This window comes from Carcharhinus amblyrhynchos, chromosome 18, assembly GCF_965287045.1.
Source record: "Carcharhinus amblyrhynchos chromosome 18, sCarAmb.v2.hapA, whole genome shotgun sequence".
NCBI lineage: Eukaryota > Metazoa > Chordata > Chondrichthyes > Carcharhiniformes > Carcharhinidae > Carcharhinus > Carcharhinus amblyrhynchos.
The window spans coordinates 35,457,726-35,483,299 of NC_137341.1; the positions used below are offsets into that span (position 1 = coordinate 35,457,726).

At 42.2% G+C, this 25,574-nt stretch overlaps 1 protein-coding gene across 1 annotated transcript in view; it reads right to left on the minus strand.

Moving 5' to 3' along the window:
* The window catches only part of usp42 (ubiquitin specific peptidase 42), a 97,997-nt gene that overhangs the window by 7,523 nt on the left and 64,900 nt on the right, over positions 1 to 25,574 (minus strand). The window contains exons 11-18 of the mRNA XM_080206799.1: positions 25,296 to 25,396; positions 25,067 to 25,208; positions 21,872 to 22,636; positions 18,430 to 18,521; positions 15,679 to 17,121; positions 14,391 to 14,719; positions 3,666 to 3,809; positions 238 to 341 (exon numbers count right to left, since the gene is read on the minus strand). Coding sequence (XP_080062925.1) covers positions 238 to 341; positions 3,666 to 3,809; positions 14,391 to 14,719; positions 15,679 to 17,121; positions 18,430 to 18,521; positions 21,872 to 22,636; positions 25,067 to 25,208; positions 25,296 to 25,396 — 3,120 coding nt within the window. The remainder of the gene's footprint in view (positions 1 to 237; positions 342 to 3,665; positions 3,810 to 14,390; positions 14,720 to 15,678; positions 17,122 to 18,429; positions 18,522 to 21,871; positions 22,637 to 25,066; positions 25,209 to 25,295; positions 25,397 to 25,574) is intronic.

Consider the following 25,574-nt stretch of genomic DNA (forward strand, 5'->3'; position numbering starts at 1 on the left):
TCAAGCAACAGCAGGTAAATAAAGTTAAGGTACACATTACTGAAGATCTAATTGAATGGCAATACAAGCACAAGGGTTGAATGGCTTGAAAGTAAATTTGTTTAAATCAACGTTCCACTTAATCACCACTAAAATCTGCAACGTTCCCGTGTTGCTGTTAATCTGAACAAAATAATAAAAAAAAGGCCACCACAAGATAGCCATTAAAAATAATTAAATAAACTAATGTGCACATACCTTCCACCTTGTTGTAGCCCTAAAAGAACCAACACTGGTCAAGTCATTCCTGTTGTCCACTGGACCATATTCTTTGTAACCATGTGAATAGTACTTTTCTTGTACTAGAAAAATAAATGAAAATTAGATTCACTTCAGCCAGTTAAAAATGTCGTCAACATTCAAATGTTATATTTTAATCACTGGTTAATAAAAACAGACAGCAAACTGCAACATATGGATTAAAATGCAGCATTCCCTCAGGCAGTGGCCTTGGGCTTATTGGAAGTTATAAATAAGATCCCCCCAAGCCAGAAAAAAATCTCCCTGAGTCAGTGACAAACACAATGGCAAACTATTTGATGGAACCACGCTCAGTGAGAGAAGAACAAGTTCAGGCTGCAGGTGGCCATTTCTTCAATCTGCTCAGACTAAATGCCAGCAGTGACAAGCTGACAGATATTGCTGTTCTATTTCAAATTATTTTTAAAATCTAGAGCATTTTAATGGCGGGGGGAATTGATGTATCTCATTTTAAAAGCAGTATTGGAATTAAGGAATACAAAGTTTTTCAACAATATTGAAGTAGTATTTAAAAAAGTTTTGGGAACACAAGTGTAACTAAACATTTTACTTGCATTTTTAAAAATACATTGCAACTTCCTGGTCTATTCTTCACCCATGGCTCTCCTCAGCAGGTGAGTTGCATCAATTCTCCACTGAAATCCAGAATTTTAAATTCCAATCTCATGGGGAGGCCAAACTGGTCAGACCAGTTCACTGCCTCAGAATGATGCCACTGTGCCACCAATCTGGAATAAGAAGTGTAGTGACAGAAGGAAACCACAGGAGGGCAATCTAAAATGAAGCCATCTGTTGTCACATATACCACCTGGTAGCATTTCCCAAGTCAACAAAACAGTCTTTGAGTTTAACTTAAAGCTTGTCAATGGACGACACACTGCAGATTTCTCACTGTGCAACACCTGAAAGCATTGGGCCATTTTAAAAGTATGGTGGGCCAAATGGCTGGTTATTAAATGATTGTAAAAAGTCTGACAACACCAGGTTTTAGTCCAACCTATTTATTTGATAATATTCTCACTAGCTTTCGAGGGGACAGCCTCTTCGTCAGGTGAATGGAGAGTTCTGGCCTCAGACAGAGCATATAAAGCACAGACAGTTTAGAGATTACTGATTAAAATGCGAATCCTTACACCTAACCTGCTGTTCAAGACCTGAAGTGGCTGACAATGTGAGTGGTAGGATTCGCATTTTAATCAGTAATCTCTAAACTGTCTGTGCTTTATATGCTCTGTCTGAGGCCAGAACTCTCCATTCACCTGACGAAGAGGCTGTCCCCTCGAAAGCTAGTGAGAATATTATCAAATAAATAGGTTGGACTAAAACCTGGTGTTGTCAGACTTTTTACTGTGTTTACGCCAGTCCAACGCCGGCATACCCACATTATTAAATGATTAACAGAAGATAAATGAACAGGAGTAGAGTACTTGGCTGTGTAAGCTTGGTCTCACATTCAATACAATAACAGGCCAGTCTTCTACCTCAACTTCACTTTTTTGGATGGCACTGCTGCATCACAGCGCCAGGGACCTGGGTTTGAATCCCGGCTTGGGTCACTGGCTGTGCAGAGTCTGCACATTCTTCCCCTGTCTGTGTGGATTTCCTCCGGGTGCTCCGGTTTCCTCCCAGTTTGAAAGATGTGCTAGTTAGATGCCATGCTAAATTCTCTGTCAGTGTAGCTGAACAGGCGCGGAGTTTGGTAACAAGGGGATTTCACAGTAACTTCACTGCCGTATTAATGTAACCCTAATTGTGACTAATAAATAAACTTTTAACTTTTCCTGTCTCCTTCCCATATCCTTTGATTTCCCAAGGCAATAAAACTTTGACTATCTCAATTTTGAATACAACTATGGAGCAAACAACCCTCTGGGTAAGACATTTCCAAAGATTACCAGCCTTCTGCGCAAAGAAATTTTTCATCTCCATTTTAAACGATTTGACCCCTTTTCCTGATGCTGTGTCCTTTGTAGATTCACAGATTATTTTCCCTCAAAGATTTAGCAGTCATGATGAAAGTTAAGTGTGACACAGATTACCAAAATGTTACTCAATTTTATCCAAAATAATGCAGATTTGTCAAGCCATAACTTTTGCATTATTTGGACTTTAATGAACAGTCTGAAAATTTCCTGTCATACATCAGAACCTCAACTTAAATGTGTTTATCGTTAGATTTATAGTCCAATTCAAATTTACTTGAATTGGATCCCCTGAATTGAAATCACTACAAGAAAACATGCATTGTTTAACTATTGTGGCTTAACTGAACCACAGCAACACTCTGTATTTATTACAGCACCTTTTGTTGGATAAGAGGTTTTTTTTAAGCCATACTGAAAAGACAAAGAAAGGTGAGTGCAGGATAGCTTGAAAAAGTTGGGCTTTGAGGATGTTTTTGAGGGGGAGACAGTTGTGCACTGGTAACATCACTGGGTAAGTAACCCAGATGCCCAGGCTAATGACTGAGGGATATGGATTCAAATCCCAACACAACAGCTGCCGGAATCTGAATTCAATTAGGGAAAATACAACCCATCTCAGCAATGATGACCGTGAATCAACTGCTATCATTAACTGCTGTAAAAAAAAATCTGACTAATTTCTTTTAGGGAAGGAAATCTGCCATTCTTACCTGGTCTGCACTACACGCAACTCCACACTCACAGCAATGATTGAGTCCTGACTGCCCTCTGTTCAAGGGAACTGCCTCACCCACAGCACACTAAAGAATAAAGGAAAAACGCTCCCAATGGTGAAGCAAAGGGCAGTGGTAGACAAGAGGCTGGAGCTGGAGGATCGAAGGGTGCAGACGGCAACCAGGACTGGAGAAGATTGCAGAGATAGAGGGTAGACTGGAACATTGAAGACGAAAGCAAAGTTACAAACATTGAAGGATGGAAAACTAGTGTAGGTTGTGAGAAGTTGGTGGAGGACAGGTGAGAGAATTCAGTTAGCTGTGGATATTGAAGTTTCTCAGGAGATATTAGGTCAGTGGGAAAGGACATTGGAGTAATTGATTCTGGACATGACAACAGTGTGGATAAGAGTTTGCATCTCAGGGAAACTGAGGCGGAGACGGATGGAAGTCAGCAGATGATAAAAAAGGTGTGGAATCTGAAGTTAGGCTGCTGAATAATTGGAAGAAAAATGTTATATAACAAGGACAGATGGCTTTCCCCATCAACTTTGCTCAACAGATAACCTTGAAAATTGTTACAGCTCTACTGCTCATAGATGTCCAGAGCTTAATGATCCTTATCACTCAGTTAAAGGTCAACAGGGAAACAGAAAAACTGAGGAAAAGCAAGCATTTAAATTCCATGTGATTAATACCTAAAATGTTAATGTAACAATAGACTTACTGTGTTCTTTATTGAATTTTGAATAAGGTTTGTGTGAATCACTGCCATTTTCCAACCTCTGCCTAGACCAGTCAGAAAGAGATCCTGAACCACAGTCTGAAGGATGCCTGTTTAAACTTCCATTATGTGTGTTCACTGTTTCCTCTGACAATAAATAGTACAGTAATAAATCATTACAGAAAATGGCATCTAGGGTTTAAATGTATAATAAATGCAGCAATTTAGGACTATGATCTAACAGCCCATTGGCCTTACAAACAGCATATCATAATAAGATTACCTTTCAAAAAAATTAGAAGTTATTTGGGAATGATATTGCGTTATGGAACAGGAAATTGATAATACTCTGTTGCAATAAGATTCTACCCATCACAGATGCACTGAATACAAGACAGACATAGGACTAATTCATCATAGGTATATCTTATTTGAAGTTACAACTGAGACCAGCTTTACCATTAATGCACACTGAAACAATCTTAAGTTGATTAGTAGAGATCTATTGTACGTGCCTAGGAAACAAATCCAATTTGGCCAAGCTTAATTTTGTCCATTGCAGACAGTTTGGCTGGGTATTTTCATCTCCGCTCAAAAGGTTTATAAATAAAATGTCTTTAATATATTCATGTAGTTATTCTGAAAATATGGATTACCTTCTGTAATAGTTTTCAACAATCATTTCATTCAGCCATTACTGCTGACATGGCCAGGAAATCTGGTCCAGGACTGAATCGAGGAGGAACTTCTTCACACAAAGGGTTGTGAATCTGTGGAATTCCCTGCCTAGTGAAGCAGTTGAGGCTGCCTCATTGAATGTTTTTAAAGCAATGCTGGATAAATTTTTGAACAGTAAAGGAATTAAGGGCTATAGAGGGTGGGTAAGTGGAGCTGAATCTACATAAGAACATAAACATAAGAAATAGGAGTAGGCCATCTAGCCCTTCGAGCCTGCCCCGCCATTCAATAAGATCATGGCTGATCTGAAGTGGATCAGTTCCACTTTCCTGCTTTCCCCCCATAACCCTTAATTCGCTTATCTATCAAAAACCTATCTACCCATGACTTAAATATATTTAGCGAGGTAGCCTCCACCACTTCAACGGGCAGAGAATTCCAAAGATTCACCACCCTTTGAGTGGAGAAGTTCCTCCTCAACACTGATTTAAACTGCACCCCCCCCCCCCAATCTTGAGACTGTGCCCTCGAGTCCTGCTATCCTTTCTAAGCAGGAAGAATCTCTCTACCTCTACCTTATCCATCCCCTTCATTATCTTATATGTCTTTATAAGATCCCCCCTCATCCTTATAAACTCCAATGAGTACAGACCCAGTGTATTTAGTCTCTCTTCGTGTCCAACCCCTTCATCTCCGGTATCAGTCTAGTTAACCTCCTCTGCACTCCCTCCAAGGCCAATATATCCTTGCGCAAGTGCGGCGACCAAAACTGCACACAGTACTCCAGCTGCGGCCTCACCAGTGCCTTTACAGTTGCAGCAAGACTTCCCTGCTTTTATATTCTAACCCCCTCGCTATGAAGGCCAACATTCCATTCGCCTTCTTGATCACCTGCTGCACCTGCAGACTGGGCTTTTGCGACTCATGCACAAGGACCCCCAGGTCCCTCTGCACCGTAGCATGCTGCAGCTTTTTGCCCTTTAAATAGTAATCCCTCCTACTATTATTTCTGCCAAAGTGGATAACCTCACACTTGCTAACATTGTATTCCATCTGCCAGGTCCTCGCCCACTCGCTCAGCCTATCCAGATCCCTCTGCAGGCATTCCACACCCTCCATGCAATTTGCTTTTCTGCTCATCTTTGTGTCATCAGCAAATTTCATCACCCTACACTCAGCCCCCTCCTCCAGATCATCTATATAAACGGTAAATAGCTGAGGCCCCAGCACCGATCCCTGCGGCACTTCACTAGTCACCAACCGCCAATCAGAATAGCACCCATTGATACCAACACTCTGCTTCTTATTAGACAGCCAATCCTCTATCCACGCTAACACCTTACCCCCAACTCCGTGCACCCTAACCTTCTGCAGCAACCTTTTATGAAGCACCTTATCAAAAGCCTTTTGGAAATCTAGAAACACCACATCCACCGGTTCCCCTGTCTACCGCACTAGTCACATCCTCATAGAAATCCAATAAATTCGTCAAACACGACTTCCCCTTAACGAATCTGTGCTGTGTCTGCTCTATCAAACCATTCTTTTCTAGGTGCCTCACTATTTCTTCTTTGATGACGGATTCCAGCATTTTTCCAACTACAGACGTTAAACTAACCAGCCTATAATTCCCTGCCTTTTGTCTGCTACCTTTTGTTAAAAACAGCGGCATAACATTAGCCGTTTTCCAATCTTTCAGCACTTCCCTGGAATCCAGTGAATTTTGGTAAATAATTACTAAGGCATCCACTATCACCTCTGCCATTTCTTCCAGAACCCTGGGATGCATTCCATCCGGTCCTGGGGACTTGTCCACCTTCCGTCCCATTAGTCTATCAAGCACTACCTCTCTAGTGACAGTAATCGTATTCAGGCCCTCAACTCCTACCATCCTTCTATCTTTAAGATCTGGCAAACTATTCGTGTCCTCCTCCATGAAGACTGAGGCAAAAAACTTATTTAAAGCCTCAGCCATTTAGAACATAGAACATAGAACACTACAGCACAAACAGGCCCTTCGGCCCACAAGTTGCGCCGATCACATCACCTACCTACCTACAGACCTATCTATAACCCTCAATCTCATTAAACCCCATATACTCATCCAGAAGTCTTTTAAAAGACCCCAGCGAGTTCGCCTCCACCACCACTGACGGCAGCCGATTCCATTCACTCACCACCCTCTGAGTGAAAAACTTACCCCTAACATCACTTCTGAACCTCCCTCCCCGCACCTTAAATCTGTGTCCTCTCGTAGCGACCATTTCAAACCGGGGAAATAGCCTCTGAGAGTCCACCCTATCTATTCCTCTCAACATTTTGTAAACTTCTATCAGGTCGCCTCTCAACCTTCGTCTCTCCAGGGAAAAGAGTCCCAGCTCCCTCAACCTAACTTCATAAGGCATGCCTCCCAGTCCAGGCAACATCCTCGTAAATCTCCTCTGCACCCTCTCAATAGCTTCTACATCTTTCCTATAGTGAGGCGACCAGAACTGCGCACAATACTCCAAATGAGGCCTGACAAGGGTCTTATAAAGTTCCAGCATTACCTCCCGACTCCTAAACTCAATCCCTCGATTAATGAAGGCCAGTACACCATACGCCTTCTTGACCACCTCCTCCACCTGCGAGGCCGATTTAAGAGTCCTGTGGACCCGGACCCCAAGATCCTTCTGCTCCTCAACACTACTCAGACTTCTGCCCTTGATAGTGTACTCGTTCATCCCGTTGGTTCTGCCAAAATGGACGACTACACATTTATCCGCTTTGAAGTCCATCTGCCACTTCTCCGCCCAGTCCTGCATCCTATCTATGTCCTGCTGCAACTTTTGCCATCCTTCCAGATCATCCACAACACCACCGACCTTCGTGTCATCAGCGAACTTACTTACCCATCCCTCCACTTCCTCATCCAGGTCATTTATGAAAATGACAAACAACAAGGGTCCCAGAACAGATCCTTGAGGCACTCCGCTGGTGACTGACCTCCATTCAGAAAAAGCCCCATCCACAGCCACTCTCTGCCTTCTGCAGGCAAGCCAGTTCTGGATCCACAAGGCCAAAGGCCTTGGGCGGAGAAGTGGCAGATGGACTTCAACGCGGATAAATGTGTAGTCGTCCATTTTGGCAGAACCAACGGGATGAACGAGTACACTATCAAGGGCAGAAGTCTGAGTAGTGTTGAGGAGCAGAAGGATCTTGGGGTCCGGGTCCACAGGACTCTTAAATCGGCCTCGCAGGTGGAGGAGGTGGTCAAGAAGGCGTATGGTGTACTGGCCTTCATTAATCGAGGGATTGAGTTTAGGAGTCGGGAGGTAATGCTGGAACTTTATAAGACCCTTGTCAGGCCTCATTTGGAGTATTGTGCGCAGTTCTGGTCGCCTCACTATAGGAAAGATGTAGAAGCTATTGAGAGGGTGCAGAGGAGATTTACAAGGATGTTGCCTGGACTGGGAGGCATGCCTTATGAAGTTAGGTTGAGGGAGCTGGGACTCTTTTCCCTGGAGAGACGAAGGTTGAGAGGCGACCTGATAGAAGTTTACAAAATGTTGAGAGGAATAGATAGGGTGGACTCTCAGAGGCTATTTCCTCATCTCCCACTGCTAGATCCCTCCTCTCATCCTCTAAGGGTCCAACATTCACTCTAGCCAGCCTCCTCCTCTTTAAATAGTTGTAAAAACTTTTACTGTCCTTTTTTATATTTAGTGCTAGTTTAGCTTCATAGTCTATCTTTCCTTTCTTTATCACCTTCTTAGTCATTCTTTGTTACAAGTATAAAAATGCTCTTGTAGCTGACCATACTACAAGATTTTTTAAATTAGTTAATTAATTAATTACAATTTTTTTAAAATTAGTTAGAAACCGGAAGTAGTCACTAGGACGCTTGCCGGTATTTGTAGTTTTTTTTTCTCAGGCCCCTAACCCTATAAATTAGTGCAGAGAGGATACCCGATCCTCTACACTGGTAGAGAATCCCACCCTCCCACCTCCTCTAACCTAATTATAAGTGTGGGGGAAGTTTTTTTTTATATATTTTTATTTTTCTGCTGGTAATTGTTTCAGGGATGGCAGTTCAGGCAGTAAGCTGCATCTCCTGTGGGATGTATGTGGTGAGGGACTCTAGTAGTGTTTCAGGTGATTTTACTTGTAGGAAGTGTGTTAGATTGCAGCTTCTGGAGGAGCGTGTAAAGGAGCTGGAGGTGGAATTAGAGGAGCTCCGCATAATTCGGGAGGCGGAGGAGGACATCGATAGGAGTTATAAGAAGATAGTCACTCCTAGAAATGAGTCTTGGGTCACTGCCAGGAAGAGGTGAAAGAAGCAATTGGGGGGGACAATCCCCTGGGGCTGTTCCCCTCCAAAATAGGTCTTCGGTCCTGGAGGCTACAGTTGAGGAGGAATCAACTGGGGATAACCGAAGGGAGCAGGTCTCTGGGGGTGAGCCTAGTGTGAAAGCTCAGGTGGTTAGGGGATGTAAAAGATTGGGCCTTGTGATTGGGGACTCTACAGTTAAGGGGACGGATAGGAGAGTCGGAAGTAATGGTAGGGACTCGGGGCTGGTGTGTTGCCTACCAGGGGCTGGGGTCCGGGATGTATCAGAAAGGGTATTCAGGACTCTTAGGGGAGAGGGAGATCAACCCCAAGTTATAGTTCATGTGGGGACGCATGACATAGGGAGGTTAAGAGAAGGGGATATTAAGAACATAAGAAATAGGAGCAGGAGTAGGCCATCTAGCCCTTCGAGCCTGCCCCGCCATTCAATAAGATCATGGCTGATCTGTTGTGGCTCAGTTCCACTTTCCCGCCCTCTCCCCATAACCCTTAATCCCCTCTCTTATCAAGAACCCATCAACCCGCTTCTTAAAAATATTTAGCGAGGCAGCCTCCACCACTTCAACGGGCAGAGAATTCCAGAGATTCACCACCCTTTGAGTGAAGAAGTTCCTCCTCAACTCCGTTCTAAACCGCCTCCCCTTTATCTTGAGGCTGTGCCCCCTAGTCCTACTGTCTTTTTTGAGCGGGAAGAGTCTCTCCACCTCTATCCTATCCATCCCATTCATCATCTTATACGTCTCAATGAGATCTCCCCTCATTCTTCTAAACTCTAACGAGTACAAGCCTAGTTTATTCAGCCTCTCCTCATAGCTCAACCCCCTCAACTCCGGTATCAGCCTAGTAAACCTCCTCTGCACTCCCTCCAGGGCCAAAATATCCTTGCGCAGGTGCGGTGCCCAAAACTGCACACAGTACTCCAGCTGCGGCCTCACCAATGCCCTATACAGCTGCAGCAAGACCTCCCTACTTTTATATTCAATCCCCCTCGCTATGAAGGCCAGCATCCCATTCGCCTTCCTGACCACCTGCTGCACCTGCAAGCTGGGTTTTTGCGACTCATGCACAAGGACCCCGAGGTCCCTCTGCACCGTCGCCTGCTGCAGTTTTTCGCCACGTAAGTAATAGTCCTTCCTACCATTCTTCCTACCAAAGTGGACCACCTCACACTTGCCAACATTAAATTCCATTTGCCATTTCCTGGCCCATTCGCCCAGCCTATCTAGATCCTTCTGCAGACTCTCCACACCCTCCGCACAATTTGCCTTTCCCCCAATCTTGGTGTCATCAGCAAATTTCGACACCCTGCACTCGGTTCCCTCCTCCAGATCATCTATATAAATGGTAAATAGCTGAGGCCCCAGCACCGACCCCTGGGGCACCCCACTAGTCACCAACCACCAATCCGAATAGCACCCATTGACCCCCACTCTCTGCTTCCTATTTGACAACCAATCCTCTATCCACGCTAACACTCTACCCCCAACTCCATGTTCCCTGACCTTCTGCAATAACCTCTTGTGAGGTACCTTGTCAAACGCCTTCTGAAAATCCAGAAAGACCACATCCACCGGCTCTCCTCTATCCACTGCCCTAGACACATCCTCATAGAACTCCAGTAAATTTGTCAGACACGACTTCCCTTTAATGAAACCGTGTTGCGTCCGCCCTATCAAGCAATTCCCTTCAAGATGCCTCGCATCTCTATTAAGCAGAGATTTATGGAGTTGGGGTGGAAACTAAAGGCCAAGTCTGATAGAGTGGTTATCTCCGGACTCTTGCCTGTGCCACGGGATAGTTTAGAGAGGAATAGAGAGAGGGAAAGTTTGAACTCGTGGCTGAGGGGATGGTGCAGGAGGGAGGTGTTCAGGTACTTGAGCAATTGGGGCTCATTCTGGGGAAGGTGGGACCTCTATAAGAGTGATGGTCTACACCTGAATCAGAGGGGAACCAATATCCTGGGGGGTAAATTTGCTAAGGCTATGCAGGGAGGTTTAAACTGATTTGGAGGGGGGGTGGGATCCTGAGTAGAGGGGGTGAAAGTGAGGGGGACATAGATGGGGACTGCAATGCACGGCATCGTGGGGCTGGGGCGGAGCAGGGTTTGAAATGCATATACTTTAATGCGAGGAGTATTCGCAATAAAGTGGATGAATTTGCAGCGTGGAGCAGTACCTGGGACTTTGATGTTGTGGCCATTTCAGAGACATGGATAGAACAGGGTCAGGAATGGTTGTTGCAGGTCCCGGGGTTCAAATGCTTTAGTCGGAGTAGAGGAGGAGGTAGAAGGGGGGGGGAGGGGTAGCATTATTGGTCAAGGACTGTATCACAGTGTCAGAGAGGAAGTTTGATGAGGACTTGTCTGTTGAGGTAGTATGGGCGGAGATTAGAAATAGGAGAGGAGAGGTCACCCTGTTGGGAGTCTTTTATAGACCTCCTAAAAGTTCGAGAGAGGTTGAGGAAAGGATTGCGGAGACGATCCTGGTTAGGAGTGAAAGTAATAGGGTAATTGTTATGGGGGACTTTAACTTTACTAATATTGATTGGAATTGCTATAGCTCTAGCTCGTTAGAGGGGTCAGTTTTTGTACAAAGCGTGCAGGAGGGTTTTTTGAGTCAGTATGTAGATAAGCCAACTAGAGGTGAGGCTAAATTGGATTTGGTGCTGGGAAATGAGCCAGACCAGGTGCTAGACTTGGAAGTTGGGGTGCATTTTGGTGATAGTGACCACAATTCGGTTACGTTCACCTTAGTGATGGAAAGGGATAGGCATGAACCTCAGGCGAGTAGTTTTAGCTGGGGGAAGGGTAATTATGAGGCCATTAGGAGAGAATTAGGAAGCATAGGTTGGACTAGGAGATTACAGGGACTGGGAACGTCCGAAATGTGGAGTTTTTTCAAGGAGCAGCTACTGCGAGTCTGTGATAGGTATTTCCCTGTCAGGCAAGGAGGAATTGGTAGGGCTAGGGAACCGTGGTGCACTAAAAAAGTTGATTCGTTGGTTAAAAAGAAAAAGGAGGCTTATGTTCGGATGAGACTTGAGGGCTCGGGTAGTGCACTAGAAAACTTTAGATTGGCTAGGAGGGAGTTGAAGAGTGAGCTAAGAAGGGCTAAAAGAGGACATGAGAAGACTTTGGCTGATAGGATTAAGGAGAATCCTAAGGCGTTCTATAGATATGTCAAGAACAGAAGGTTGGTTAGGGCAAGATTAGGGCCAGTTATAGACAGCAGAGGGAAGTTATGTGTGGAACCGGAAGAGATTGGAGAGGCATTGAACCAATATTTCTCTTCGGTGTTCACGCAGGGGGACAAGAATATAGCTGAGGAGGACACTGGGTTGCAGGGGAGTAGAATAGACAGTATTACAGTTGATAAGGAGGATGTGCTGGATATTCTTGAGGGATTGAAGATAGATAAGTCCCCTGGTCCGGATGGGATTTACCCTAGGATTCTCTGGGAGGCAAGAGAAGTGATTGCTGAGCCTCTGGCTCTGATCTTCAGGTCGTCGTTGGCCTCTGGTATAGTACCGGAAGATTGGAGGTTAGCGAATGTTGTCCCATTGTTTAAGAAGGGGAGCAGAGACTTCCCCGGGAATTATAGACCGCTGAGTCTCACTTCTGTTGTGGGCAAGGTTTTAGAAAAAATTATTAGGGATAGGATTTATAGTTATTTGGAGAGTAATGAATTGATTGGAGATAGTCAGCATGGTTTTGTAGCGGGTTGGTCGTGCCTTACTAACCTTATTGAGTTTTTTGAAAAAGTGACCAAAGAGGTGGATGGGGGTAAGGCAGTTGACGTGGTATATATGGATTTTAGTAAGGCATTTGATAAGGTTCACCATGGTAGGCTTCTGCAGAAAATGCAGATGTATGGGATTGAGGGTAATCTAGGAAATTGGATCAGGAATTGGCTAGCAGATAGGAGACAGAGGGTGGTGGTTGATGGTAAATATTCGTCATGGAATTCGGTTACGAGTGGTGTGCCTCAGGGATCTGTTTTGGGGCCACTGCTGTTTGTAATTTTTATTAATGATCTGGATGAGGGTATAGTTGGGTGGATTAGTAAATTTGCTGATGACACCAAAGTCGGAGGTGTGGTAGATTGTGAGGAAGGGTGTCATAGTCTGCAGGAAGACTTGGACAGGTTGCAGAGCTGGGCCGAGAGGTGGCGGATGGAGTTTAATGCGGAGAAGTGTGAGGTAATTCACTTTGGTAGGAATAACAGATGTGTTGAGTATAGGGCTAACGGGAGGACTTTGAATAGTGTGGATGAACAGAGGGATCTAGGTGTATGTGTACATAGATCCCTGAAAGTTGGGAATCAAGTAGATAGGGTTGTTAAGAAGGCATACGGTGTTTTGGTGTTTATTGGTAGGGGGATTGAATTTAGGAGTCGCAGCGTCATGTTGCAACTGTACACAACTCTGGTGCGGCCGCACTTGGAGTACTGTGTGCAGTTCTGGTCCCCACATTACAGGAAGGATGTGGAGGCTTTGGAGAGGGTGCAGAGGAGGTTTACCAGGATGTTGCCTGGTATGGAGGGGAGGTCCTATGAGGAGAGACTGAGGGATTTGGGGTTGTTTTTGCTAGAAAGAAGGCAGCGAGGAGGGGATCTTATTGAAACATATAAGATGATTAGAGGTTTAGATAGGGTGGATAGTGATAGCCTTTTTCCTCGGATGGAGAAAGTTAGCACAAGGGGGCATGGCTTTAAATTAAGGGGGGGGGGGGTAGTTATAGGACGGATGTCAGGGGTAGGTTCTTTACCCAGAGGGTGGTGAGGGATTGGAATGCCCTGCCTGCTGCGGTTGTAAATGCGCCTAGTTTGGGGGCGTTTAAGAGATCCGTGGATAGGTTTTTGGACGAAAAGGGATTGGTTTAGGTTAGAGGGTCATTGTTTTTTTAACTGGTCGGCGCAACATCGTGGGCCGAAGGGCCTGTTCTGCGCTGTAATGTTCTATGTTCTAATACAGTTCTGATACTGGTTCATTTAATGCAGCTGTATCAGCAGCAGCATTGACATCCTGTATTGTTTGTGTACCCTACCCTCACTTGACCCCTATATAATTGTACTGCTGCCAGCAACACTTCGCAGAGCTTTTAGCTTCTATATCCTGCAAAACAATTATTGAACATATGGACTGACAGGGAGAGAGTAGCTGATACTGGTCTGTTCCAGGTGCCCTGCTGGTTCCAACAGTGCTTTTGGAATTTGCATTAGTCAATCACTGCCAATAACAGGTGCCACTGCAAAGACTTAAACAGTAAACTGTCCTGTTCAAATCCTGCGTCAGATGAAGCAATAGTCTAAGATTGCTTTTTTGGAGAGGTTAATCTAAAGGACTGTTTTTGCAATACAGTTTGGTACCTTTATAACACAAAGCACTTAGATTCTGAAGATATTAAATACAAATATTCAGAAGATGAACCTTATGCAACGATCTTAAAATAATTAAATTATGAATAGAAGTAAAGTGCTATATTTTAAATAGCATCAACTTAATATAATATCTTAAGTTTTATCCATTTTGAAATTGAATATTAACAATGGAGTCCCCATATTGATATAATATTAAAGAAAGCAGATGGAATTCTAGACATACAAATTATTAACCTTCAAGCTAATAGTATATACGTAATCAAACTTAAGGATATCTGTTCAAATTAAGGCTGGCTTTACATTTTTACCAAAGGTGCACATTTAATTACAGCTCCTTCCTACCTTTGATGTGGATATGGGAACCGTTCAGCTTACTGTCCAAATGTGCAAGCTTTGCTTTCTGTGGTACTTGGTCATCACATGTTTGTTTACATCCATGCATCATCTTGGCTTCAGAGCAGACACTTCGAGCTGGCTCACAGAACCTTTCCCATTTGTTACCAGTGTTAGCTGACCTCGCGCTCTGGTGTTTCCTGGAATGATGGTGTTCTTTTTGGTAGTGGCTGTCTTTGTCACTGTGATGCCGTTTCTTCTTCTTTTTCTTCTTCTTTTTCCTGTGCTTTCTTTCATCAATATCAGGGTTCACCCCTGACATACCCAACGACTGTTGCCTAGAAAACGCAGACTATATTCATTAGTGTCCAGCGAAAATGTAGATAATACAAATAAAAACCTTTCACACTGATTACCTAAAGTTACTGAGCTAGAAAGGGCCATTATTCAAATTTCTGTCCATGCTGCTGTTGCTATTGACATATGTAAAGTCAAAATCCTCTGATCTACAACAGTCACTTGACAGAATACCATTCAAAACATCACAAATTTCTCAGAACTAATTTTATTTTACAAGGTATTTCATCCAGTGAGTCTCTCAAGGAGAAAGGACAAAGGACAATCTGCCTGCTACAGTCTCATATCTCCAGTGCTAATCAAATCCAAATAGATGTCTTATCCTAACTGGTACTCACTTGGAGCATGGGGGACTCATCCGATCTGGCAAATGAAAATCACATCGGTAGTGTCAGGATTCCTTGCCCATCTTGGCGTTTGCACAAATTGTTTGGTGAAAGCCAAAGGAGCTCCACCTTAAAGCCAGTGTCAAGGCAGCTTCATGGGTGCAAAAATTAGAAAAAGGTTCCAGTTCCCATTCTAATTATATCTAGATTTAACTCTACTCAAAGAAAACAGAAATAGTGCCACGTTGCTTGGATATTGGTCAAAATGTATGACTTTAGGTGTAAGCATTAACGCAGGTCACCACATTCTGAGCCAACCTACAGGTGGGCTGAACCAACAGTAGCTACTACAAAGATTCAGCTCAGTTTCTCTGGTATCTGATTAAAGAGACACCTGAAGACCCTGACGGGACCAACCTCAGTCAAAAAGATAAAGCATGCACAGGCAAACTTAGTTATAAGCAAAAATAAAAATTTAAGAGGCTGTAAAATAATCTGCAAACAGAAGTTTTTGGAACATTTAAACAGCTAATTTAACGTTTAGTACTGGTACAGGAAGCTAATGAACACAAAAGTATTGGCAACAACAAACCCAAGAAAGCAATGAATTATACCTATGGTCTCTATTTCTGTATTTGTCTTTTGATGTCTTTTTCTTCTTTGATTTCTTATGTTTTTTCATTCTCCTGTCCTCAGATGACCGATCTCGTGACATTTTTTTGCATTTCCTTTCAGCATCACTTTCACCATTGTCACTGTTGCTGCGTTTTCTTTTACGCTCATATTTGTGTTCTAGTCCATTATGTTCGAACTGATTGCTCCAAGTCCTTCCATTCGAGCCCGTGTTGTGTTTCTCTCTATAAAACTTATCGTGATAAGTATGATAAGCCAGCAATGATCCCGTCTTTGAATTACAGTAGTTTTGCCTGTCAGCTGGACATTCATTATCTCTTCTATATTTATCAATTCTCCCGTCTTGATAATAGTCCTGCTTGTGGGAACAGTTCCTGTGACAACAGCTCACTGATTTTTCAAACTCCCTTTCATTCTGATACAATCTTCTGTCTTTGTGCTCCCTGGATTTGTGCCTATAATTGGATTCACCCTTATAATTATCCTTTTGTAAAATTCTACTCTTTTCTGCATCAGTCCTTTCCCTACTTTGAGATTTTGCATGCACAGTAACCAAGTTCTCTTTCTTCTGAACCCGGTTTTCGTCTGGACCAGCCAAAACTCTGCTCACAGACAGATTCACATCTTCAGAAGTGTTTTCCTGTTCTAAAACGCTATTCTTATTTCGATTTGAAGTTTCCTTAACAGGAGATTTTCCTAGATTTGTTGGTTGCTGCTCTGATTTTTGATGTACATCTAGATTTGCTTCCTCCTCTTCTTGAGATTGATCTTTACTGACAAGTTGACTACTTTCTCCAACGATCCAGTTCTGGTTTTGATTATTTGTTCCCCTGTCAGATTGATTTTTTTGGGTGTAATAATCATCCTTTCCTGCTGAACAGTTTTCATCTTGATTAGTTCTTCCCTTATTATAATATTCCTTACTAGGCAGAATTTCATTTTCCAAGAAATTTTCCTGATTGCTATTAGATTGAGATTTATTACTGTGATTTTCTATTTCCTGTATCTTATTGCCTAAATCTTGACTAGACTGCTTATTTTCAAAACCATGGCCATTGGTTTCTTGGTCAACTATCTGTACTACCTCTTTGACCTGACTAGGCCTTAATCTTTCATGAGTCTGGTTCTCAATATCAGTTATTTCTGGGATTGCTTGTACTTTGTGAAGTGGACGCTGGCTGTTGGAACTGCTATTAGCAAGATGGCATTCATTGATATTTCTCTGAAGATCACTGTTGCTTTTAAAAAGATTAACTGTGAATGATGTGGATGGCCCATCAGTGGCGTCTTTTCGTGGGGAGATCGGCAAGCTCGCCTGCTTGTCAGCCATGTACGCGTGAACCGTGTCTGCATCACCACCTCCACCACTGTGATTTATTGCAGAATTGGCCTTTGAAGACATAAGGTGGTGGTGTTGATTTCCCCTGTAACAGAAAGAAATTTTATTGATTACTTAAAAAGCACCTCAAACATTTGAGCACAAAAAGATTGAAGAAAGGTGGGTAGACTATCAATGCTCATTTTGCTAGACCCCTCATTCTCATGCATCACCCCCCTCTCCAATTAAGTGCAGAGAAATCTAAATCATTAGTCACAAGCAGGCTTACATTAACACTGCAGTGAAGTTACTGTGAAAATCCCCCATTTGCTACACTTCAGCGCCTATTCAGAGGGAGAACACCGAGGGAGATTTTTGCTCAGCCAATGCACCTATCTCATCTTTTTGACTGTGGGAAGAAATTGAGGCACCCAGAGGAAATGCAACCAGATACAGGGAGAATGTGCAAACTCTACACAGGCACTGACCCAAGCTGGGAATCAAGGGTCTCTGACACTGTGAGACAGCAGTTCTAGCCTGTTGTATTGATGAAATCCTGTTTGCAAAATCTATGTATATTAATTTACACTTTCTCCATCAGTCACATGGACCGTTTTGGGTGACAATTCTACTAAAAGTGCTGAGAATATCAACATGTCTGATGGAGGAAATGTCAAACCATAACCTGATGCATTTTTAGCCAAACTCTGCTCAGCTGTTTTGAATAGCAAACAGCTGAACAATGCAGATGACCATCCACATTTCCTTTGCAGCTTTGATTGATTAAAAGCACCCAGGAGACAGATTCACGATTTCTCCAATTATATGAGCCATTAGGTCCACGTTTAAATGTGGATCATTTGTTCTTCTCTCTCCTGAAAATTTGGAAACTCTTTTGGAACAGCAAAGGAAGGACAGCTTGAACAGCATATCAGGGTTTGACAGGGTTGCTAACTAGATGCGCAAACTACTCCGGTGTCAGTTTGACTTAATTGGGTAGCATTCTCACCTCAAAATCTGCAGACTGTGCTTTCAACCCCCAACCTAGGAATTGATAAAATAACCTAGGTGGACATGCTAATGAGGTGCAGCATTGTCTGGCAAACCTGGTGAGAGGTTAACCTGAGACTGTGTGTGTATATGAATCTCAGTTCTGTCTGAAGAGGAACAAAGTCTTCCCAAAGTCCCGGTCAACATTTCTCCCTCATCAAATTGTTGCTAGCTCTGCTAATCCAGACTGACAAAAATTATTTTCTTCTTGTTTGAAGTATACATCAATATATATGTGCTGACACATACTATAGTGCTACTGCATCAAAAGTTAATCTTTAAGAGACTGGATTAAAAATCCACTTTATAATGTGACTCGAACTGTTTTTATATAATTATTGCAATTCAGGATCACTAATTTTACCTGGCTTCTTCTGAATTGATTTCTTGCTTTATACTGCTTGCAGAGATCATCATTATATTTTCAGTGTTTGGATTCAGAGGAACGGTACTAGCCTGTGATAAAATATTTGAAATAATTACTAATAATCCTAACAGCTTGGAAGGATAAATAACTATGCCAGAAATAGTAGTTCTTTCATTTACGTGCCAGTACTTTACACAAGACATTAGTAACGCATAATGATTAGAATGAGAAGGCACAGTAAAAGAATTCAGAATTGATATCCCATCTCCCAAAGCTATTCACACTTGGCTTGCTCCAGATTTGAGTATCATGGTATTATAGAGGTAAACCAAACAGGGAAGGATCACTTCACATCACCCAAATATAAATTCAGCCAAGACTACAAGTTGACCATGCGAAGGGTAATGTGGCTCATTTTTGAAATTGAAAAGATTTTGGTATCCTAGACATTCAGAAATTCTGCACAAGTTACTTATAATTAACTAATCACCTGCAGCACCGTTCACACAGTCCAGATTTTGATGTGCAGTTTCTGATCTTAACTACAACAACTCCTAATGGAGTTTGAGGGAAGCTTTGGTTCACTAGCCTTCGGAATACCAGGGTTTAAGAGAATGAAAGATGACTGTATAAAATTCTTAAGGAACTTGATAGCGTTGATGCCAGGAGTATGTTCCCCCTCACTGGGAAAGTCTACAATTAGAACTCAGTCTCAGATAAACGGTCAGCCAGTTAGGACTGGAAATGAAGATTGCAATCTTTGGAATTCTCTACCAAAGGATGTGGATGCTCAATAATTGAGTACATTAAATGATATAGATAAGATTTCTGGAATCAAGTTGAAATCAAATGATACAGGAATCAAGTGAAGGTGGGAAAGTTGAGTTGAGGTAGAAGATCAAGCATGATCTTAAATGGGGCAGCAGGCTCGATGAGCAACATGGTCTAAGCATGCCTGTTCCTATTTATGTTGTGTTCTTTTTCAGCAATCTGATGGGAGACATGATGCTTAACAAGAGGCAAGTTATGTACCAAATACAGAAATTAGAACAGGGAAATTGGCATCTGCCAAAGCAAGTAATCCTAATTACATTCTCCCATCTTAATCCTCATGTCCTTTCTGATTCCCACTCAAAATATGACCACTGACATAGGAGTTGCCACAATCATAAACCCTGAAATTTATTTCTATAGGCATGTGACTGTGTAAAGACGATTGTCTTGTTCTCCATTCCAAATCGCTCATATTTGTTTCTATAACTAAACTAAAATATACAACAGTGAAAAAACATATTCCTTCTTTTCTCAATATAACCTGTCTTTAGCTTTAAGGACTTGATCTTTCTCATGTAAATAAAAGCTCCATTTCTGTGCAAGGCTTACATACTGGCCAGGAATGGGCTATGTGTGAGCAAAGCCCAAAAAAGAGAGATGCCAAAGCAACTTGTTAGGGATTACTAGAGTGACGGAATAATAATAACCCCCCCCCTTCCCCAGCAAATGCAGAGAAAGACGCACACGGGGACACACGCTCGCAAATACCTCATTCCTGGGTGGGTGGGGGGCATATTTCATGAGGAAAGATTGAACAGGGTGGGCTTATATTTATTGGAGTTTAGAAGAATGAGAGGCAATCTTATTGAAACTTAAGGTCCTGAGGGGATGGGGTACTAAGAGGCCGTTTTCTCTTGTAGTAAAGATTAGAACCAAGAAAAAGAGGTGTAACCACTTAAGATGGAGATAAGGAAATGATTTCTGAGTGGTTGGTGTGTGCGTGAGATTCTCTTCCCCAGAAGGCAGTAGAGACTAAGAATTTATTCAAGGCAGCGTTAGAAAGATTTTTGAAGTCAAGGGAGTTCAAGGTTATGAGGCAAATGGAAATGAGGAGTACAGAATACAACCAGATCAGCCATGATCTTTTGAATGGAAGGGCTGAATGGCCTATTCTTGCTCCCAAGTTTATGTTAACTCATCCATGGTGCTCAATGGGTTAAAAAAATTGGTTATGGCACAAGTATTACAGTTAATTTAGTATTTGCCACAGAGTTAATGACAGGACAGTAATTCAAAATGAAATGGCTCACTTCAAATAAAATTGACAGGAGCTTACAAAACAATACAAATGATTAAGGGTACTTTGTTTATATAAACCATAACATGCAGATGAATGTTCCTTTGAAATCACATTTTCTGGTAAAGTTCTCTTCCAGTTAATTAATCCTTTAGAACCTTAGCTTTGCCTCTTAATATTCAGTTTCCCTTTATTTCATGATACAAAGCGGACCTACACAGTAACACCCAACAACAGGATGCTGAAACATCAACTTCAGGTCTACAGATAAATATTAAAAGCTGCACAAGTTACTTAAAAACCCTCCTTACTCACCATGTGTAAAAATACATCAAAAGAGATGATGAAAATTGAAGATCAATTGTATTGGAGAATGTAACATTCTGTGGGTTGGAAGGGCTGGAAATCAAAGTGGTTATGCCTCTGGCTCATTTCTCAGAATTCCTTGCATTTTCCAGACTGTAACATACACCTAACCATAGCTTAAAACTTTAGCACTAACAGCCTCAGGTTTGGTACATTTTGCATGTGACCAGTGTTATGTAAGCTGCATCGTTCAGCAAAGTTAAATTGGATTTCTCCTTTACATCCCCATGCCTGCTGCCATCTACTGGCCAAAACATATTGTGATGAAACCATTGTGCAGGTTTCAATTGCTCATGGCCATTTCCTATGCTTGTTAAATCTAAGATGGTGACATACAAATACAAGCACGGCAATAATGTAACATACTCCTTCTCAAATGGTAAACCATTGAATAGGGCATCAAATAAAATGTACCATCATTCACTACATCCTATCACCTAGCAGGATTTCAGCTCTAGAGTTTTTAAAACAAACTAGAAACTGGACAGCTCAGTTAAGGGGAAATGATCATCATCCAGCAAATGTGCGATCAGTGGGAATCCACTCAGTTCCGGGCATTACCATGAAACTGCTCAATCTGTAAGAAGATGGAAAGCAACTCTTGCTGAATTCACATTTTACCATTGGCCACAGTGGGATTCAAACCCGACTCTTCTAGATTGTTTACTTTTCCCCCGGAATCCTCATGACCAAAGTGTCGCTTGCCGCTATTTTAATGGAGCCTGGGACTCACTAGTTAAAAGCAATTGTGAACAGTTTGTCCAACAATCAAGACAAATAAATCCTAAAGGGGAAATGGTGAATCCTGGATTCATTGTTAAAGGTGCATGGAATCTTTGTGTAAAAGGATAATTTGAAAAATGTGAACTGATAGCTGCTCTGAATTTTCCAGTCCCACCCATGGTAGGAACTGGTGCAGGTGGGACTGGAAATCCTGGCCCTGTTTCAAAGGGCAATAATGAGCAGATGTAAATCAATCGAACTCTTCCAAAGGTTACTTACTTTATCTGGTGATCCCTTTGTCGTTGATAAACCATTTGCAGAACAATTCATAGGCTGCAATTGAGTAACAGTGGATTCACAGGGCTGATGATTTTTTCCACGATCACCCACTTCTCTAAGTGCTTCAGTTTTTGTTGCAACTCCCTCAGGCGGATTCTCAGAGTGAGAACTGTTACTGGTGGCTACAGACACAGAGTTTACTTTAAGATGTGTACTGGGTCTAGTTCCATTAATCGTTCCATTCACAGTTTTCACATAACCATTTTCCTTAATCGAGCCCTTAGGTTCTTCATCAGAGTCCTCTGAAGATTCCTCATTATAAGGAACCAAAGAACTAGAAGATCCTTTGGACTGACCATTAACCATTAAGTGAGAAGAGGCAGTGTTGGATGCTACTGGCTTAGCAGCTGTGACAGCTATAGCAGTTGGAGCAGAGGGTGGGGATCCTGTGGTTGAGGTTCCTGAGGTAGATGGAGCCATATTAGTATGGGAAACACTGGGTGGAGCTTTGTACAAATTCTCCAATGGACTACAGTGGAGGCTGGCCTGGGTCTGAGCTTGCCTTGTCCCTTGCTTGGAAGGTTGTATACTGAAGGAAAGTTTTTGCCTTTTGGAAGATTCAGGTATCACACTTGGTCTGGGCAATGACCGGCTCTGAGATGATCCAGGTGGAGTAGAAATGGTCCTGATTCCACTTGTACTGGGTGCTGCAGTGCTGGGGACTTCTTTCTGTGAGCAGTTTCCATTTGTTAAGTGATTTGAGTTCTGCAATGCCGGAAAAGAATTAAGTACAAAATGCTTAGAATATTTTAAAAGTAAGTTAATATCAACAGAGCTAATTGGAAATTCAATTTAACCGTCACTCCATGAACAAATTAAAATAGCAGAGACTATCAAAAGCAAAAAGGTCAGCTTTTTTCCTATCTTTCCAATCTTTGCATATCGTAAAATCGAAAAGAAAAATAGACCCTGATTTCACAGGCCATTTAAAATCAAATTTCTGATCTTAAATAAAAAATTTCTATTTCACTAAACTAAACAATTTTAACATCTACAATATTTGGTGTTACACCAACAGAATGCGACTTGGGCTATTTTCATTAAATTAATATCCAGCATAATGCAACATTAACAAGGATGGAGTAGGTCCTTATTTGTGATGTTTCACAGAACAAGGATTATGCTGTTGCTGCCCGAATCTAGGCAGGCAGAAACCTTTTGGTTCAGAAGCCACAAACAAAAACTAATCGTGCCATTATAATTTAGGAAAAATGCCATAATCCAGCACCTGTTCAGGTACACTGAGGAAGAATTTAGCATGGCCAGTGCACTTAACCAGCACATCTTTCAGACTATGGGAGGAAACCAGAGCACCCAGAGGAAACCCAAGCAGACATGGAGAGGATGTGCAGACTCCACACAGATAGTGACCCAAGGCAGGAATCAGATCCAAGGCAGGAATCGAACACTGGTCTGTGACCCGTGAGGCAGCAGTGCTAACCATTGTGCCACCATGCTGCCCTCCATTACAATTTAGGAGGTCCAGGCCTTTTGGCTAATCTAGAGCCCATATATAACAAGTCCAATTCTCATAAATCAAAGTCACAATGCAAATCATCAGATCATTCAAATTCTTAGCACTACATTCCTCACTGTCTAAATCAGATTATATTAAATAATTATTTTTAAAGCTTTGTTTCGAGGGTCTTAATTACCCCTAAATTAACTCACTTCTGCAAGTACTGACTGCAGGTGCCCATTAGCCTGTGGAAGAAACTTTGTTTCCTCTAAATCTTCAATGATCTTGGCTTGTGAACTTTGTAATGATGCCCTCTAGCCCTATACTCAATGTCCCAAGTTAAACAGCTTGCTTGCTTCACTCTTCATACCTTTAAAGATCACTCATCCCTCCCCTCAGAAACAGCAACAAAGCTGCTTGGATCTTCAAACCTTAAACTGCCAAGGCCTGGGATAATCACTATTCCCTGAACCCTCTCCTCTGCATTATGATGCTTTTCAATTAGGTTGAGTAAAACTGACCCCATTATTGATTTTTACAATGTCATTAAAACTCTTGAGCTGCTTTCCTAATGTGTCACAGTAGCACCTGATTTCATTGGTTATAATCACCACTCACTAACCAAATACTTTGTGTCTGAATTGTGACCATTTGCAAATTCTTTTCAGGTTCTACTCATCTCACAAATAATAAATGGAAGATTCAAGGTATACAATGTGGAAATATGGAACTTGTGGTGTAGAACATTGGTGTCAATTCAATTTGGGTGCATGTTGGTATGGTTAGAGATTCAAGAATGGGAGTGAGAAATATATCCAATTGTTTGGAGTACATAAATATATCTGCAACTTTTTTTGTTCTGTCCACTGGCTGATCTTTAAAGTGTCACCTCCACATTTCTTTCCTTGAAAGAAGGGAACTTGGAAGCTGATGTGTAACGTAATTGACACCAAGGATGGAAAGAGATGGAGACCAGGTAAGGACGGCAGATTTCCTTCCCTAAAAAGGGCCAGATGGGTACTTAAGATAATCAATTACAGTTTCATGGTTACCATTACTGAGATTAACTTTCCATTCCAATTATTAACTGAATTCAAGTTCCACCAGCTGCCATGAATTCAGCAACGTTGGGCAGTATGTTGGCAGTGATTGGCACTGTTGCCTCAGCTCCAGGGACCTGGGTTTGATTCCCGGCTTGGGTCACTGTGTGGGGAGTTTGCACATATTCCCCATGTCTGCGTGGGTTTCCTCCCACCTGTACACTCCCAGTGTACAGGTTGTACACTAACCTGTACAAAGATGTACAGGTTAGGTTGATTGGCCATGCTAAATTGCCCATATTGTCCCGGGATGTGTAGGTTAAGGGATTAAGCAGGGTAAATGTGCAGGGTTACGGGGATAGGCCTGGGGTGGGATTGTTGTTGGTGCAGACTGGATGGGTTGAATGGCCTTCTTCTGCACTGGGTTTCTATGAACATTACCAGCACGCCCCTATCAACTCTTGATGCAGACATTGCATTTCTACTATCTGGATCTATACTTGGATATTCTCATACAATGCTTGGGATTCAAAACAGAAATATGTTGAGATTATTTATGGCACAGTTCATGCAACCAGGTCAGAAATAAATGGTTAACCGATTGACCTAAGTCAACTGTCTGTTAATTGTTCCTACCTTGGTCCTGTGTGGAGGGAGCTGTGGTCCAATAAAGCCAGAGATGGCTTGGTTGGTAGTCAATCGTTGATTGACAGGTGGTCTTGGAGATGACTGGCCAGGGTGATTAGAATGTTCTGAGCTATTTTTTGTATCGTGGGATCTGAAAAATTATTATTTCAGTAAAAGAGTAGACAAAATTCTGAGAATTGTGAAATACCAATTATAAATAAATATTTTGTTTAAATACCTGATGTAAAAGAGCACATAGGCCTGTTGGTTTAGCACTGATCTGATGTCACTCGAAGATACAACAGAATCATTCATCTGGTACCACTGTCCGTTACTGGCCTGGGAATAAATTTATTTGCATTTTTAATTTCAAATGTGGTTGCTAGTGCATATAGATGTGTGAAAGCTGGTCACTTTCCTTGACAAATGTATATTCGGAAGATATACAAATGAATTACTGCATGAATCCAAAACCTATAAGCTGTAGGTCGGATACTATCTGCAAATGCTTTTCTAG